General features: G+C 37.7%; 3 protein-coding genes across 4 annotated transcripts; 1 reads left to right on the top strand and 2 right to left on the bottom strand.

Moving 5' to 3' along the window:
- The first annotated feature begins 832 nt into the window (after positions 1-832).
- LOC104210918 (uncharacterized) lies at positions 833-1536 on the top strand. Its single transcript, XM_009759894.2, has one exon. It carries the CDS (start codon positions 867-869, stop codon positions 1425-1427), a length of 561 nt encoding a protein of 186 aa, XP_009758196.1. The 5' UTR covers positions 833-866; the 3' UTR covers positions 1428-1536.
- A 903-nt stretch (positions 1537-2439) lies between these two features.
- Positions 2440-5995, bottom strand: LOC104210927 (TPD1 protein homolog 1-like). Of its 2 annotated transcripts, XM_070174139.1 has the most exons (4): positions 5949-5995; positions 5705-5804; positions 3993-4112; positions 2440-3124 (listed from the first exon to the last, which is right to left on the bottom strand). In XM_070174139.1, the coding sequence occupies exons 2-4, from the start codon at positions 5760-5762 to the stop codon at positions 2637-2639; spliced, it is 666 nt and encodes a 221-aa protein (XP_070030240.1). In that variant the 5' UTR covers positions 5763-5804; positions 5949-5995; the 3' UTR covers positions 2440-2636. The 2 variants fall into 2 exon arrangements, with proteins under 2 accessions (XP_070030240.1, XP_009758204.1); XM_009759902.2 differs by lacking the exon at positions 5949-5995 and having other exon boundaries at positions 5705-5935.
- Positions 5996-11851: 5856 nt separating this feature from the next.
- Positions 11852-12181, bottom strand: LOC104210936 (uncharacterized). The gene has a single exon (XM_009759913.2). It carries the CDS (start codon positions 12179-12181, stop codon positions 11852-11854), a length of 330 nt encoding a protein of 109 aa, XP_009758215.1.
- Positions 12182-18329: the final 6148 nt, after the last annotated feature.

An 18329-nucleotide genomic window follows, 5' to 3' on the forward strand; every position in this document is an offset into this window, starting at 1 on the left:
CATTTTCGACATAATTGTAGAAGATTTGTAGAAGTTTTAGTCTTCCCAATCTACAATTTATCTACAATTGATCTACAATTCTACAATTGATCTACAATTTCTGGAAATATGTCTTATTCTTCGAGTTTCAATCTGAAATTCAGTCAAAACCAAGTCTAATCTTCACCAAAACCCCTCAAAATTGAGATATAACCTCCTAAACAGATTCCAAATTATTTACAACAACACCCAATCCAAACAAATAATGATTTTTGAAAACCCAAATTTGAATTCAAAGCTTTCATACTTTTTAATGGCTATCAATGGTGGAAAATATATGGAAGAACAGATTTTTTTCAACTTTGAGTTGTTGAAACTCGAAAATTTGAATTGTTCGTTCTTTTTTTTTCCCGATAATTTGAATGGTAGTTCTAGAGAAAAATACGCAGATGAGAAATCTCCTTTCCCTTTTTAAAAATTGAATTTAATGTAGAATCAATTAACACCAAGATTCTCTCCTTAATTTTAGCGCGTTTGTAGGGAATATTCTGCCCTTTTAATGCCTAATAGTCAAATGGTATATAAATTATAGTTAAAGTGTGGACTGAGCGGATAATTAACAAACTATGCACATTTAAGATAATAGGTTTCATATATGGTATAGTTAGGAAAAATCTCTTTTGGTAAACTACATGTTCCTTTTGACAATGTGGGCTTAAATTGAAAGAAAATGATAAGAGTTGGGCCTGGAATTCAATGGGCCCGAACTCCATCTGTTTAATCTAAAGGCCCATTTTCAAGATAAGAAAAAGAAGATAAGGCATAATAAATACATTTAAAACAATCTACCACAACCTATCATTGCTCTATCTCACCAAAAAGAAAAAATGAGACTTCAACTCCATTTCCAACGCTCTAATCTTCCATTACTCATCCAACTCAAGCACAATTCACCCCTTAATAAACCTCAAAATTTGCCATATGGGAAGAAAGAAATTCACCAGCTAGCTGCAGAAAAAAGAAACTTAGTTAAACCAATAGCTCTACAAATTTTGCACAAATCCAAGAAAATTTCAAGAACTGAAAATTCTGAGTCTGAAACTAGTTTAAATGAGAAAAGCTCAAAACTTTTGGTATTGGGAGCTGTATCTGTTGGGGTAATGCTGTTTTTAATGGGATTTGATGATCAAAATAAGGCATTGGCTTTGGGTCCTGAAGGTCCATTAATGGAGGAATTTTGGGATAATATGAGGAGATATGCCATTTATGCATTGACAGTTAGTACTGGAGTTCTTTGGGCTGTTTTTGAACCTATTTATGAGCTGTTGAAGAATCCCATTTCTGCAATTTTAATATTGGTTATTATGGGAGGTAGTTTTTATATTGTTTCTCAAGTGGTTTCAGCTATGGTTGGTATTACTGATTTTGCTTATGATTATAACTATTAGATTTGAGTTTACTTCTGTATAAAGAGGTATTTTCCTTGTTTATCCAATGCAAATTATATACCTTTGTGCTTAAATTCAGTAAGTAATATATATTGCCTTCAAATTAAAATGATAGTGTTGCATTCTATTTTAGTATAGTTTCTTCATAGTTCACTATTGATATGGCCATATTTGTAAATGTGAATTTGCTTTTCCCAGCACCATTATGATTTTGTTATGTAATGGTTCCTTATTTTGGAGCCTTGGAATAACCAGTAAAGTTGTTGTCATGTGGCCGGGAGGTCATGAGTTCAAGCCGTAAAAATAGCCGCTTGCAAAAATATGGGATAAGGCTCTGCGTACAATAGACCCTTGTGGCCCGATCCTTCCCCGGACTCTGCACATAGCAGGAGCTTCATGCGTCGGACTGCCCTTGATGTTTCCCTATTTGCTAAAATCACCTTTTCTTGTCAAGATTTAGAAGGTTCAAGCCGTGAAAATAGCCTTTTGTAGGAAATATGGAATAAAGCTCTGCGTATAATAGACCCTTGTGATTCGACCCTTTCCCAGATTCTGCGCATAGCGTGATCTTAGTGCGTTGGGTTGCCCTTGATGCTTCCCTATTTGCTAAAATCACCTTTTCTTGTCAAGGTTTAGAGGGTTCAAATTTGATTTTATTTTGCAATTCTATTTGAAATGAGCTTAATAAACAACATGATCAGTGATTCATATAGTCGATCTCAATTTGCTTGGATTGAGGCGTAATTTTGGCTGTTAAGTAAAATCTAAAACAAAGTAGATCAGTATACAATTAGATTTCAAAATGAAAGAAAACATTTGGCACAATCTTCATTTTCTCAGTATCTAACACTGACAGACATGTCCACTGATGCCATTGAATTAAATCCACAACTAGATAGTGTAAAACTCAGCAACTAAAACAAACCATAGCCAATGCAATCAATCAATCAACTACACTTTCAATTGAGGACCAATTGAAAACTCAAATATTGTTGAAGCACACTTTACTTAGAATTAAGAATTCACATTATTCACATTGATGACATTAACTAAATTACAAGAACTAAGATAAATACTAACACCATACACAAAGATTACAGAGTTATTCTTGGGCATAACATACCCATAGTCTAATCTTAGCCCAAGAAAACATCCCAAAAGAAGACATCTACATAAGATTAATAAGTAAATTTTACAATGCAACACAATTTAACATGCAATAGAAGAAACAGAAAGAGGATATTTAAAAGTATTAGCATATTGAAAAGTGAGAGATTGTCCAGGATTGAGAGGCTCTCCATCATTAACAAGACAGTCATTATAACTAAGTCTTCTGAAAATTCTAGGGTTTATGAGCCTTGCTGAACTAAACCAACCACAACTCAAGTGAATGTTGGACACAGTACAACTTCCTCCTGAGTAACATGCATTTTCGATTATGACTGTGTATGTTGGAATGCCATTTGGAAGTGGCGCTGTGTCACCTTGGTTTACTTGGATGCTGTCTTTTGAACATGATGATGGCCCTATTCTATTCTCTGAGCCGTCGCCTTGATCACCGCCATCATCCCCACCGTCACCATTACCAGTACCATCATCCCCACCGTCACCATTACCGTTATCATCACCGTCATCACCAGAACCATCATCACCAGTACCATCACCGTCATCACCAGAACCATCACCATCACCAATATCTATTCAATGCCCGAAAAGAACGAGATTAAGTCATGCAATGTAGCTACTAGCTCAAGTGCTCAACAATATGGTACTAATCCAAGTTGCTCCGACATGGCTGTTTAGGTGCTGCATCCATATCGACACGACACTAGTATGGGTGTCGACATGGGATCCGTACTGGATCTGGTCAAATAATTTTGAATACTTTGACCACGGCGTACGGAAAAATTCGAGACGAGTACAACTTGATTCCCGAAATCAGAACCAAAACTAGAGTAAATTTGAAGGAAATAGCATATTTTATTTAGGAAATCAATCCTAGACTTATTTACAACTTGAAAATAAAACAGAAATCCACACTTTACAAGTTATTAGTAAGTATTCCATAAAATTTCTCATAATTCGGAGATATTTATATATTTTTGAAGTATTTTTAGCTGGATCCTCGCACCCGTATCCGTACTAGGATTCATATCCTCGAATTATAAAATTTACATCTCGAAGGATCCAACCTCTAGATCTTCAACCATGTCCGAGTAACTTAGGTACTAATAACTAAAACTCAATTCCTTTTTTTAGCTAGAATGTTTAACTTTCTAACGAAGTTTATTAAGTTTTACATCTTTTAAACATTTTATGCAACATGCAATATGTGAAACATAATTTATATCTAGTCATTGTTTCCTTTAGTTTTTTTTTGACGAAGAAGACTCAGAGTGAAAATGTTGGAAGAACAATTAATAAGGCATTTTATAACAATATAAAGGGAAAAGCATGTGGAACATTATATTAGGAGCCAAATATATGAAGCTTTTTGAGCTTATTTATAACCAAGTTGTGTACAAATTAGGGACAATTAATGTTGATGGGGGATATATGTCTTACCAGGAAGGCGTAGTAATTTCCGAGCAGAAGTGACAGTGTATTTTTGCCTGGGAATTAGGGCTCTTTCTTGAATACCACCACCATTCTCAGCTAGTTCCAATGCATGATTAATGTGCATTACTGCATCATTAAAAGATAACAACACTTGTTTCAAGATTTTCAGGTCTTGTATATTCAAAATAGAGTTGGAAATCAAACCCCAAGAGGGAAAAAATTCCAAAAGATTAACCAAGAAAATCGTATAGAAGCTAGGGGTATATGCATAACAGTAGAATAAAAGAGGGTAGCCCGATGCGCCAAGCTTTCGCTATGCGCAGAATCAGGGAAAGGGCCGAACCACAAGAGTCAATTGTACAGTAGAAAAGCTGCCTATTTGATTATCCAAATAAAGTTCAGTAGCTTTTGCCTATATGTTGTTCAAAAGTGTCAAGGGGAATCTTGGTATAGGAGGTAAATTAAAGTTGTTGTCATGTGACCTTGAGGTCACGAGTTCAAGCCGTGGAAACAGTCTCTTGCAGAAATGCAGGGTAAGGCTGCGTACAATAGAGCCGTGTAGTTCGGCCCTTCCCCGTACCCCGTGCATAGTAGGAGCTTAGTGCACCGGGCATGGTAATAAATAGAAAAGCTGCATATTTGATTATCCAAATAAAATTAAGAAGCTTTTGCCTATATGTTGTTCAAAAGTGTGAAGGGGAGTCTAGTAAATTAAAATTGTTGTCATGTGACCTGGAGATCACATGTGTAAGCCGTGTAAATAGCTTCTTGCAGAAATGCAGGGTAAGGCTGTGTACAATAGACACTTATGGTCCGGCCTTTCCTCGTACACCCCGCATAGCGGGAGCTTAGTGCTCGGGACTAGCCTTTGTTGTTCAAAAGTGTCTTAATTATCTTTCAAAAGTTGCACCACCTTCCTCAACTAGTTTCAATGCATGAGATTAATGTGCATAGCTGCATCATTAAAAGATAACAACACTTGCTTTAAGATTTTCAGGCCTAAAATATTCAAAATAGAGTTGGAAATCAAACCCCAAGAGGGAAAAATTCCAAAAGATTAACCAAGAAATTTCTATAGAAGCTAAGGGTGCATGCATGGCAGTAGAATAAATATATCAATGCAGTAACCATAGTTTAGATTTCCCAAACTTCAGTTTTCTTTTCTGAATAAAAAAGAAAAAAGAATTTCTTAAAAAGATAGGGAGCTGCAGAGTGACAGGGAGTTGAGCAAAATATTACTCTTTCCGGCAAAGGTGAAAAGCAAGAAAAGGCCAATTAGATGTACCACAAACACAACTAAAAAGTCAGTCCGGTACACTAAGATCTCGCTATGCGCGGGCCCGAACCACAAGGGTCCATCGTATGCAGCCTTATCTTTCATTTCTGCAAGAGGTTGTTTCTACGGTACGAACAGTACATGACCTCCTGGTCACATGACATCAACTTTACCAGTTATGCCCAGACTCTCCTTCACCTCAAACACAACTAAAAAGGGCAGCCCAGTGCACTAAGCTCCCGCTATGCGCGGGGTTCAAGGGCCGGACCACAATGGTCTATCGTACGCAGTCTTTCCCAGCATTTCTGCAAGAGGCTGTTTCCACGGCTCGAACCGTGACCTCTTGATCACGTAGCATCAACTTTACGAAGGTTCCCTTCACCTCAAACACAACTAAAGGAAGATAAATGAAGGGATAAGGAAAGAAAGAGAGCAAAAATACCAGAGAATGAAACAAGCAACAAAACCACATAAACCATGAAAAGGCACTTCATTATCATTCAATTTCAGCCCTTAGCTTGTATTCTCCAAATTACGTGGAACTGCAAATAAGGAGAAAAAAAAAAACATGAACACATGACAAGTAAAAGTATAGAATAAAAACTTTATTTGGAAATTTTGGAAGTAGGAAAAAGGGAGGAAATTAAGCAGAGTAAAGTGCCTGAATGAATATGAAGCAAACTTACAGAAATTGTACTTATTAGTAGTAGTAGCAAAAACTCAGGTTGAGGGTACGTAAATCTAAGAGGGATAGGAGAAATTTATAGTGTCCATTGATATATGGAAAAGTTCAAATATAGTATTAAAATATAGGTAAGCTAGTGGATTTCTTGTTTTTTTCTTGTTTTTCTTATTTCCATCTTTCTTGAGCCGAGAGTCTATCGGAAACAACCTTTCTGTCCTATCGGGGTAGGGGTAAGGTCTGCGTACACATTACCCTCTTCAGACCCCACCTGGTGGGATTTTACTGGGTAGTTGTTGTTGTTGTTGTGGTGGATTTATGGGCTTGTTGTAACACGTACTTGTCATTCAAAGGGTTATATGTTCTCTCCTTTTTCATGGAGGAAGAAGATATGGAGATCAAATACGAGTAATTATAGCTGCCTCCATTTTCCAGAACTAGCTGTGACTATAGTGACCATCTTTCATTTCACTGCCTGCATCCTATATATATGTCTAGGGACCTAATAAATTGGCTTTAATTAATTATACAAGTTATGGTAATAGACCAGGCTTGGCTTGAAATTAAAGTCCTCTCTTGAAATGTGCTATAATTATTCATATCGAAGAGGTGTAATAAATACTAGTAAATACTAGTAGTAGTAGTAGTAGTTCATGAACCAGTCAAATTCCTTTTAATGTTAAGATTGTTTACCCTTGGAATCTTGAGTAACAATTAAATTTCTATTGAGGTCTTAAAGATACGTGATTTAGTCAATACTAACTGATAATTAAGAAATCAAATGTATAAATTAAAGAAGTAAGTTGAATCAAACTAATGTGCAAGCAAGTCTCGACCTCGAGCTAAGGTGGCCTCGAGGTAGGTCAGTAACAACAATAAAATAAGAACAATAAAGTTAAAGGACAATTCTGATGAGTAATGAGCAAGAAAGTAAAGAATGTATATTCATTTGTCAATGATTGATGATGTTACAAATGAATGAGTTCCCCTTTATATAATAGGAGGGGGTCCTTTACAAGGTACATTTTCATTTTTAGTAAGGAATTTTATTGGGACAGTTGTCTAACCGCCTAGTACAAATCCATACAAACTCGTACAAATCTATTCCGGAATTTATGCCTTGATCTTTGGGCCATTGCGGGAATCTTACTTTTTCTGTTACAACATCATAACGGTATTATCTCGAGGCTGGTCATGCTTGTCCTTGATATTCATCGGGCACTTCGATTTTCGAGCCTTGTACTCCGTCGTCGGGCTCCAGCTCGGTCCATTGGGTTCGAGCTCGGTCCATTCTAAACTCGGGCTTGAAGTGAGTCTTCGAACTCATGAAATCGGTCATACCTGATTTTGACCGTATACAAAGATCAAGATTAGAGAAAGAAGTTCAATTCAAGAAAATCGTATACGTAGTAAATTCAAAACTTATGTTAATACACTTAATTCTGTCACATTTTGCTCATTTAATTTTTTTAATGAATTTTAGTTATTTACAGCTTCAAGAAAATGACTGCATTCTTTTGAAGGGTACGTAGTGAATGCCAATTTGCACTCTGATAAGATAAGAAATCAATCAACCTTAGGAATTGGCAGAGTTATAGTATTTAATTTCATTCATTGCTGATGGGAAAGCCAACTAGTGAAGTATGGTACGCATCACCCCAATCTAATTGCTCTTCAATTTTTGGTTTCTCACGTGATGTCCGATACCTATATTGAAATTCGATTATATTCGAATTCGCGTCGGGTAGGGTCTCACTCAAGGGATAGCGCTCCTTTTGGATGTGGTACAACGAATGGGGCTACTCCTTCTTTAACCAGAGATTTCGAATTCGAACTTGGTGTATGGAAAAATCCTTTGTAACTATATAGGCAATTACTATAATGGATTTCCATGGCTTCCTAAATTCCATGTGAAATAAACAAATACTCCTACTTGATGTATGGTTTTAAGGAGTCGTTTGGTAGGATGTATTAGAAAAAATAATGCAAGCATTAGTTCTGTGCATTACTAATATTTTGTTTGGTACATCTTTTCAACATGTGTATAACTAATGCTTGTATTAGTTATGCATCATACTTGGTATTATTCTATGTATAAGTAATGCATAGAAAACCATGACATTAGTAATACCAAGGCTATTAATGCATGCATTAGTATAGTTAAAGACAAAATTGTCCTTAAAGTCCTTAAAGCTAGAGAATATGGAGGGCATTTTTGTAAACAATTATTTTTCTTAAAAATTATGCAGTGCATTATAATTTTAATACACCACACCAAACAATATATAAGAAATAATATATGCATAACTAACGCTTGCAATACTAATCTCTGCATTACTAATACATCTTATTCCGCATTATTCTTATACTCCCTACCAAACGACCCCTAAATGTCTTTCGAGCACTTAATATTTTAACGAAGAAAACTAGTCGGATTGAAAAATTCATTAAAACTCCTTATTAATAAGTCACATCGAATAATGAACCCTACGGCTGAGTTGACATTTACAACAATATTTATTAATACTTCAATTCAATTACTACGTGAAAACATTCCTGGACTTAGTCATTAAATACCCTGTGAAGTGGACAGTTGACATTTATAATCCCTCTATATATAATGACTAGCATTCAACAAGAACCAGTAATATATAAATTTTTGTTTTATATTTTATATATATTTATTATTCCCATACTATAGGCATATATAAAATGACTAATTCTTCATTTTACTTAATATTTTAACTCTATAACTCAAGGCAATCGTGAGGAAAATAGAGATATAATAATACGAGTTTAAGTTGTGTGTACCAATGCTCTAAAAATGTAGTAAGGTAATTTTATTACTTTTAATTAGTAATTTGAAACAAATACTAGTAATTGATCGGCTTGTTATAATTGCTTAAACTATACTGACTTAGGGTCAAGCAAGCATGCAAAGTCACAACAATATAGAGAAGAAATGCAGTAGTATAAAAGTCGGGGAAGCAATAACAACAGTAAGATAGTAGAACAACCAAAACATAAGTAATATCATATAGTAATAAAATATTAAGAATTCTACTGGAATGAAAGGAAAGACGCTCAACTGCCTACCAGCCTTCTCCCTAATCCTTGCCTTAACTACTTCCCTTAACATTTTACTTTAGGAAATAAATAGAAGGTGGATTAAGAAGTTTTTGACGCAATATTAAGGTTTCGAATTAATGAATACAATGCGATTCCCTCTCATTTTCTTTTAGAAACAAATAGTAACTTTTAGAAACAAATGTTTAAGAAACGGAGAAGGGCCACAAAGAAAAAAAACGAATTAAATGCAATTATAAAAATAAGCTTATACTCCCTCCGGTCAAAAATAAGTAATTTTTTGGTTTTTTTCTTATGGTCTAAAATAAGTGATTTTTGCAGATTTCAAGAATGAATTAATTATTTTTTTCCTACATTGCCCTTGGAGTAATTAATGTTGGAGTATGTGTTAGGAGTGTTTATGTGAAGAGATAGTAAAGGTTAATTTGATCAATTTCATTGCTAATTAATGTTAAAAGGTGAATTTCTTAATATATGTGAAAACAAACAAAAAATCACTTATTTTGAACAGAAAAGAATAATAATAAAAAAGAGATGATTAGAATTCATGGCTCCGTCATTGTGAGGCTTCCTCCCAAAAAAAAAAAGGGGGGGGGGGGGGCAAAAGTCACTGCTTGGTCAACCATTTAATAAGTAACTGAATGATCCTCCAAAAAATGAGTAAATAAATAGTCCTATTAAGTATTTGACAAAATTTAGAAAGGATATAATATACTCCCTCCCATGGGCGAAGCCGGAAATTTTATTTAGGGATTGAAACTTGAAAAAAGTAAAAAATAAAATTCGATAAAGGGTGTTCAATATGTGTTATATACATCTAAAATCCAATATTTTATCTATATATACAGTATAATTTTTCGACAAAGGGTGGACAGTTGACCACCCTTAGGGCTATATAGCTTCGCCATTGCTCCCTCCGTTCACTTTTACTTGGCAGATATACTAAAAATAGATTTTCATTTTTACTTGTCACTTTACGCATATCAAGAGAGAAAATAAATTTTTTTTCTGTTATAACCACAATATTTATTACTCATTTCAAATCATTTTTTCAAATTCAATAAAATATGTATCAATTAATATGAGTATCATGGTAAATTATATATTTCTTTTTTTATTTTTAAGGGGCATGAAAAATTAAAACATACCAAGTAAAAATAAACGGAGAGAGTAATAGCAATATATATATATATATATATATATCGACTATTTTAATTTCAGCAGCTGGAAGAGTGGCTATCTAGGTTAATTCTTTTTTAAAAGAATTTCTGGTTCATACCATTGGGGCTTAGACCATCCTCTGTTTGTTATAGCATTTTGAAGTAAAAAAAATAGCACAGATTAGCTAGTTTTCGGATTGGTAATTAAAAAATAGTCAGCACTTGCGAAGTCATTGAGAAATAGCAATTATTTTGCTAAAACACGAAAAGTTCCAACATAATATGTTGGATTGTGGAGCTGTTGCGTATATACTTCCAGCATATTATGTTGGAACTCCAGCTCACGGAAAATTTCAGCATAATATGCGGGATTGTCGAGCTCCTGCATATAAACTTCCAGCATATTATAAAATTCCAGCATATTATGCTAGAATATTTTCGAATTTTAAAAGTGTTTTTATTCAAATTTTATTTTTACATAAAAAGTGGCTAAATTTTAATTACTTTTAAAAAAATGGCTATTTTTTAACTACTAATCGTAAATATGGCTCCCCATTTTGAAGTGTATGTTGGCAGTGAGCCCATTAAACGGCCCAAGATCAAATATGGCTCCTCACAATATTGACTCATGATCACAATATATCTAATTAATTGAAATGCATCAGTTCAAGAAGTTTCTCTGTTACATTAACAATCATTAGGAGCAGGGCGGAGGCACAAGCCGACCTATGCGTTCGATCGAACGTAATAGTTTTTGTTCGAACAATGCATTTAATGATTTGAATTAATAAAATATGTATAAATATTAAATCTAAAACCCTGTCATTAACACTTGAAGTCATTGTCCAAAAATCCAAAACTCATAAGATTAAAATCCCGGCTCCGCCTCAAATTTATAATTAGGAACCATGTTCACTGAAGAGGGGGGGTTTTATTCAGTGGCAAATGTAGGGTATACCTATTGGGCTCGGGAACCCAGTAACTTGCGTAGACTTTGTATTTTTATTAAAAAATTCATTAAATATTAATAAATATATAATTGTGAACTCAGTTATTATTGTATATTAATTTGATATTATAATAGGAACCCATAAATTTTAAATCATGGATCCGCCTCTGGTTTTGTTACCCTCCTCCACACCCACAACAAATAAAATAAAAGCAATAGAGATATAGGCGCTGGATTAAGAGTACGATCCGGTCATGATAAATTATTTGATACATTTTGGATTTGTTTGGTTTGAGAATGAATAAAATAATCATGCCATAGAATTTCGTATTACTCTATTTAATCTTTGCTTTATATTTTGAATCAGATACTGACCAATACCCGTATAATTTAAACGCCAACAAATTTTCAATCTAATAATAAAAGATAAAAGAGAAAAAAAAAAAAAAGTTGTTCCGCTCGTAGAAGTTTACATATACATTAGTTTTTTCATATGATCGATAGCTAGAGAAGTGAAGAAGTGATATTTTAGAGAAAGACTTGTCGTAAATCGCTGGTTGAGTTGGCCCGACCAAGAACAGCATGTTTAAACCATATTACTTTAGTTTTTTCATATAATAGATAGATAGCTAGAGAAGCGGAGAAATGATATTTTAGAGAAAGACTTGTCGGAAATTGCTAGTTGGGTTGGTCGAACCAAGAAAGGCATATTCAAAGTTGATCGGGCCATAAAAATGTACCCATAGCAAATGTTCTTTTCTCCTCCAAAGTCCCATTAAAATTCAAGAAACCATATTGCTTGAGAAGAATGTCTAATTTCCATTCTTCCATCTTCTCATAATCTCCCTTCTTGTAACGTGGATAATGAAGTGGCATCTGAAATCCTTCTGAAAATGAAGATGAAGCACAAATTTCACCATAATCATCTTCTTTTTTCATCTTAATCTTTTGTATTTTCTCAGTTTCTTGACTTGAAATTTGGTTCCCATATCCTAAAACTATAGTGCATGCAGATTGGAAAATTCGGCTCAAAGCGGCCATTTTTTGAAAATTTGAGCATATGGAATGATGAAGGCTGAGATTAAATAGACGAATGTATCATTAATTTAAGCAATAAATTCCGGGATATATATTATTATACAATCAGACCTCTCTTTAATAACTGTTTAGCTCGAAGTTGTCATACACTTCGTGAGCATAAAACAATCACAATAAATCAAGGGCCAATCATAGCAGATCGTAATAAATCAAAAGACCAAACGAAAGAAATAAAATAACAAGCCTTTGGAATTAGGGAGAAATATGTAAAAAGCTTTTATTAATAGTATCAATTTAGCTTGTCTCTCCATGGAGAGGTTCAGAGTTTTACAATGGTATTCCCTTTTTCCCATTGTATGGGTAATGTTGTGTATGTTCTCCCTTTTCTGGGAGTAGTAGTGAAGAAGAAGAAGAAGAAGAAGAAGAAGAAGAAGAAGCCTCCTTCTAGGGTTCTTTCTCTTAGTATTTATAGCTGTAGGCTGGATGAGCTGGCGACAAGTGGTCGTGACCACGTCGGTATATGGCTCGTGCGACGATAGACAGGCCGTAGCCTCCCTGATGATGTCCCGTATCCACGAATTATTAATGATTACAAGTGGTCATACCACTTGTAATTTATACTTTAGCTTTCGAAATTACTCATATCGTTAATTATTGGGGGGTCCGATTTTGACCTATACAGTTAGTCCCTCCGCTTAATGAGGTCGTGCCCTGGCAGAGCTTGATGAGCGGACACTGTCGCCTGCTATTTTGGTCGGGACCGAAGGTGGCCATGGCCGTTTATACATCGGAAGTTGTATCGTGAAAACCGATAACCTCAGACATTTTGCGTTGACGGCCTTAGCCGCAATGGAGTCAAGTTGATGACCTTTATTGTATTTTGTTGAGGGTCTTAACCGTTCATTCATGGGAGAGGGCCGTAGCCGTCTGTATATGGGGAGAGGCCGTAGCCGTTTATATATTAGAGATGGTCGTAGCCATTTACATGTTGGAGATAGCAGTAGCCGTTTATATGTTAGAGATGGTCGTAGCCGTTTATATATTGGAGTTGGCCGTATGATGTTTTAACCAAGGCCGTAATTTTATGCCGACGGCCTTCGACCTAGTAAGTTGTTAACCTTATTTAGGCGTCCCCGCGTTGTCGTTTGGGGGAGGTCGGATTTCTCCCTAGGGCGAAGGCACTTAGCTTCTCGACTTACTTCGTGTGGGGTCGAGTTCGGTGGCGTTCGACCCTTTATTAGTTTGGAAGTATAATCGTCAGTCGAGTCATACGCCGTGCGGCCAAAGAGAGTATGGGTGTGTCTGGCGCGCAGCTCGACGACGTCCAAAGTTTGAAGGCATACAGAACGTCCTTTCAATAATCTCAGGTCGGTATAACTGTTTCGAAGGCAAACGTCAGTTGGCGACTGAAAAGCCGTTTCGTGGTGCTCGTCATAATGACGCACATTTTTGTAGAATTGAACCGCTTTGCGGTTGGTCAAGTGGTTAATGATGGCTATTGGAATTCGTGAAAGCCACTTGTGTTACCTATAAATAAGGGGTTGTGGCGTTCATTTCTCACTTTTTCATTATTTACCTAAGTGAGATTTCTGAAGAAACTTCTCTTATCGTCAGTTCTTCTTCTTCTTTGTTCTGCATTGTTCTTCATTCAACACTATCTCTGCTTATTTTCTGGTGAATCTTGTTCCTTTCTTGCTTACTAATCAACAATGGCAAGCAGTTCTCGCACCAACCTTACTCCGACGGCTTTTCCGGTGGCTGAAGGGTCATCTACAGCAGTGAAAGCCACTGAATCTACGGGATCCCGTCGGTGACCGATATCCTTTCCTCGCCCGGAGGTCCGACGACTGATTTCACCGCTGATGAGGGGGAAAATCAGGTGAATGAAGCCCCACTAATGGGGGAAATGGGTATTGCCTAGTTAAGGGAGCAGTGGGATATCCCCCGCTATGCAAATATTGTCCTTGCCAGGAGCGAGGAGAGGGTCCACGTCGACCGTAGAGGGTATTGCGTTTTCTACGCTTATCCTTTCAAATTGGGATTCAGGCTCCCTCTCCCAATGTTGGTGGTGGACTTATGCCGTCATTACAGGGTGTGCCATGGCCAGCTCGTTCCTTCCTTCTACAAGCTTTTCGCAATGCTCATAAAATACGCGGAATTGTCCCAGAGGGAGCTCACGCTTCAGCACGTGCTGACTCTCTACGCCCCTCAGAGGGTCCGTGGTACCATGATTCTGGCGGTTCCTCGTGGAACGAGGGGTTTAACTGTGGAGTTGGACGACGTAGTTGATTCTCGTCCTTATGATCATTTCTTCTACATCAGGACAGATCACCTGATAGCGTGTTCTATCGAGTTCCCAGAGACTTGGAACCATGCACGTAAGTTTTTCTTTTGTTGATTTCAGCTTTTGGCTCCTCTTTATGCCTTGCATTTATACATATTAACTTTTCTCATATTCGTAGCTGAAAGGTTGTCGCAGGCTCCGCAATCCAGTATTCGCGAATGGGTCTAGGCCGTGCTCCATCATACAGCGGGGATCCGCACATGGGCGTCTTTCTGGGAAAGGCACGGCCGTAGGCCCGCTTCTGGTGAGAATTTGACTTCTTGTTGTATTGTTCTTGTTTCGTTACTCTTAGTCTCTTCTTTTCAACTTTTGTTCTTTCTTTGATCAGGGAGGGCACGCCGAGTGAGGGCTCCTCAGCTAGCCTTCCGCAGGCCGGGCACGACTACACGACTCGTGGCAATGCAGACACCACGTCCAGTTTCGAGGGCGACTTCGGTTGAATCTTCGGCGACTCACTCCCCAACACGGTCTGCACCTCGGGTCGAAGAGTCCTCGAGAATCGTACGCCCTAGGGCGAAGTCGCCTTTGAACGAGGATGAGGAGGAAGGGGAAAGGCTGCTGGTCAGGCGTAGGGTTGCATTTACGCTAGCCCCAGAGGTGATAAGTTTGGATTCTCTGCCGTCGGATGCGGAGGGGAACGTGGCGGCGGCATCCGCCCTTGAGGGCGAGCATACAGTGGGGGTTGCCCCGGTTGGCTCAGGCCAAGGTGATAGTATCGCTTCGGCGATTCAATTAACAGTTCCAGTTGCTAAGAGAGAAGGTGGTTCCTCGGCGACTGTTTTGGTTGGAGAAACAAGTGCCAATGCATTGGCGGGGGTGGGAGCCTCAACCTCTCGGTCAGCGGAAGGAGGAAGGGGCGTCGCAGGAGAAGAGTACGACTCCGAGTCTGACTTGGACCCTGACGACGTCCGTATGTTTCAAGAAGGCTTCACCCGCACGACGGTGCATGCAGAAGGGTGGTTTCGCTACGTTGAGATCCCTACAGAGCAGAACTTGATGCTTCAAGAGGAAAACTTGGTGCCGCTGTTCGAGGTGTTGTTCTCGGAGGGGGAGAACACGTCGCTGAAGGGCAAAACGGACGTCGGGCTGATGGGTGAAGTGGCCGCGCTGGGCCTGAAGGTACGTGTAGTGGCCTTAATTAGTTTTTCACTTAGTTTATTTTTCTGTTCTGATTATTGCTTTGTTCTTGTAGTCATTTTTGTTGGAAGTGGAGAGCATCCGCCGAGCAAACATCCGTTCAGGGATCTATTTGCGGGCGTTGGAAAAGTACCGTCGCTACCGGGATCGGTGTCGCGAGATGCGCGAGCGCTTGAGGAACAACCCCCGGAACCGGGACCTTGTCAAAGAACTGGCAAGGCGGGAGCTTCAGATGCAACAGACCCTTGGCAGGGTAAACTCCCTTGAGGGGCAGCTTCGTCAGAAAGACGAGGAGATTGAGGCCGAGAGGAGGGTCGCTGTTGCGAGGGAACGCCAGAGCCGGGCAACGGCAGCAGAGGCCTCTGAGGCCTTGACCGGGCAAGTGGTTGCTTTGTAGGTGGAGGTCACTACCTTGAGGCTGCAAGTGTCGCACCTCCTTTTTCCGCGCCCGCAAGGGTGCAGGGGAGTTTTTCCAATTAAAGGACAATCGAGACGGGATTGGTTTATTTATTTCAGAGTCGCCACTTGGGAGATTTAGGGTGTCCCAAGTCACCAATTTTAATCCCGAATCGAGGAAAAGAATGACTCCATATTACAGTCTGTGTACCAGAAATCCGGATAAGGAATTCTGTTAACCCGGGAGAAGGTGTTAGGCATTCCCGAGTTCCGTGGTTCTAGCACGGTCGCTCAACTGTTATATTCGGCTTGATTGTCTGATTTTATACAAATATGAACTTATGTGCAAATTTTATCTTTTAACCGCTTTATTATTATTGTTTTTAAAAGAAATATGAACATCGCTTAAAACACGTCTTTGGACTGCGTTACATGAAATGCACCCACAATCCGGAACACGTTTTATTTGATGTTTTGGGATTTGGATTCGGGTCGCATGAAATGCACACCCAGGCTTAAGAAAGTAAAATATTAAACACGCGCCTAAAGAGACTATCGCGTTATTATTTTGGGGAAGACCGTGAAATTCGCTAAACGGTCCTTCCGAATTCTAATTAAACCATACATTTTGTGAGGGCCCCGCAATCTATACGTTTTATTTGGCGAGGCTCGTCTCATTTTTATTTTTACAGGATAAACCTACAATGACTATATTTTCTATTAAGTTCGTCTCTAAACTAAAAGAAAATCTCTTAATTATTTACATGCTGAAAAACGTAACTTATTAGTTATTAGTTTACGGCTAATGCGAATGGAAAATTGCGATCGAGTTTGTACAAAGAAAAACTGCTTTCATTTTATATTCTGTTATTCAATAATACTAGAACATGAGATTGACCATAATATCAAAACAGATTAATTATTCTCCGTAATTTAAACTAACATTATTAGATGAAGAAAGTATACATATGCAACCTCATTATTCATTAATCATTCAACTACATCTTTATACGAAGAAAGAAAAATTATATTCAACCACAAATCTAAACAGGAGGAATTCAACAGGAACAAAGCCTGATTAATATTTCATTTTTTGCTTCAAGCCGAGATTGTACAAATGTGTACCTGGAAACAGCAGTACAAGAACAAAAGAAGGAGAAGTCAGCAGCAGTAATAACACAGCAACAGCAGATTCAGCAACATCGCAAACCAGTACAGTAGGAATAGCAGAAAACCCAGGAGACTATAAACGACTCCAAGTATACATGGTTGAGCCCACGAGCCCGGGACCGTTTGGCCCGGGACCGGCAGGCGGGCCTGGGCCGGTCCTGGCGGGCCTGGCGGGCCTGGCGGGCCCAACGGCTATTTTTCAAAAAAAAAAAAAAAAAAAAATCAAACGGCCATATTTAAAATCTAGCCGTTTGGGCTGAAAATATGACCGTTTTTTAAGTTAAAAAAATGGCCATTTGGCCCCCAAACTTTATTTTAACCCCAAACTTTATATAATTACACTTTTCCCCATTTCTCAACTATAAATACCCCCTCATTCTTTCATTTTTATTCACCAATTCATCAATATCTCTCAATATCTCTCAATCTCTCTCAATCTCTCTACTACAATTACTTAATTTATTGTTGAAATTTCGTGAAAAATTGTGAAGTTGTTGAATTGAAGTTTTCAAGTGTTCAACGATTTCATTTTCAAGAAGTTGTTCGGCAATCCGGTAAACTCGTTTCAACTCTTACGTTTTTAGAATATATTTTTGTGTGGTTTAGTTTGCATAATTATAATTAATATGGCATTTACTTTGAAAAAAATGTTTGGTAAAGGAAAAGATAAAACCGGTGAAAGTAGTGGCCAACCAACTACCCTTCCCCCGGCTCCCCGACCTAGAAAAGATAAGCAAGTTGAAAGTAGTCGCCAACCTAGACGTCCTCCTCCTTCCGTAATTCTTGATAGTGATCACCCTTGTTTTCAATTTACCGATAGTGAATTTTATCATAATGTTGCACCAGGTGATAGATTAGATGATGAAATTATGAATGCTCTTTATCCTAATGAAACCATCTTAGAAAATAATGAGGAAAATGAGGATGATGATGAAACTCAAGCACCGGATTTAGATGATACACCTACTAGTCCTCTTAATAACCCAAGTGATGCACCGGTCGACCCACCTGTAGAAACTCCTACTTTTAATAGAGAACCTGCTAAACGCTTAGAAACATCATTAGTTTGGAATTTTTTTACTCAAGTAAGAGAAAAAAATAAGG

The sequence above is a fragment of the Nicotiana sylvestris genome, chromosome 5 (assembly GCF_000393655.2).
Source record: "Nicotiana sylvestris chromosome 5, ASM39365v2, whole genome shotgun sequence".
NCBI classification, from domain to species: Eukaryota; Viridiplantae; Streptophyta; class Magnoliopsida; order Solanales; family Solanaceae; genus Nicotiana; species Nicotiana sylvestris.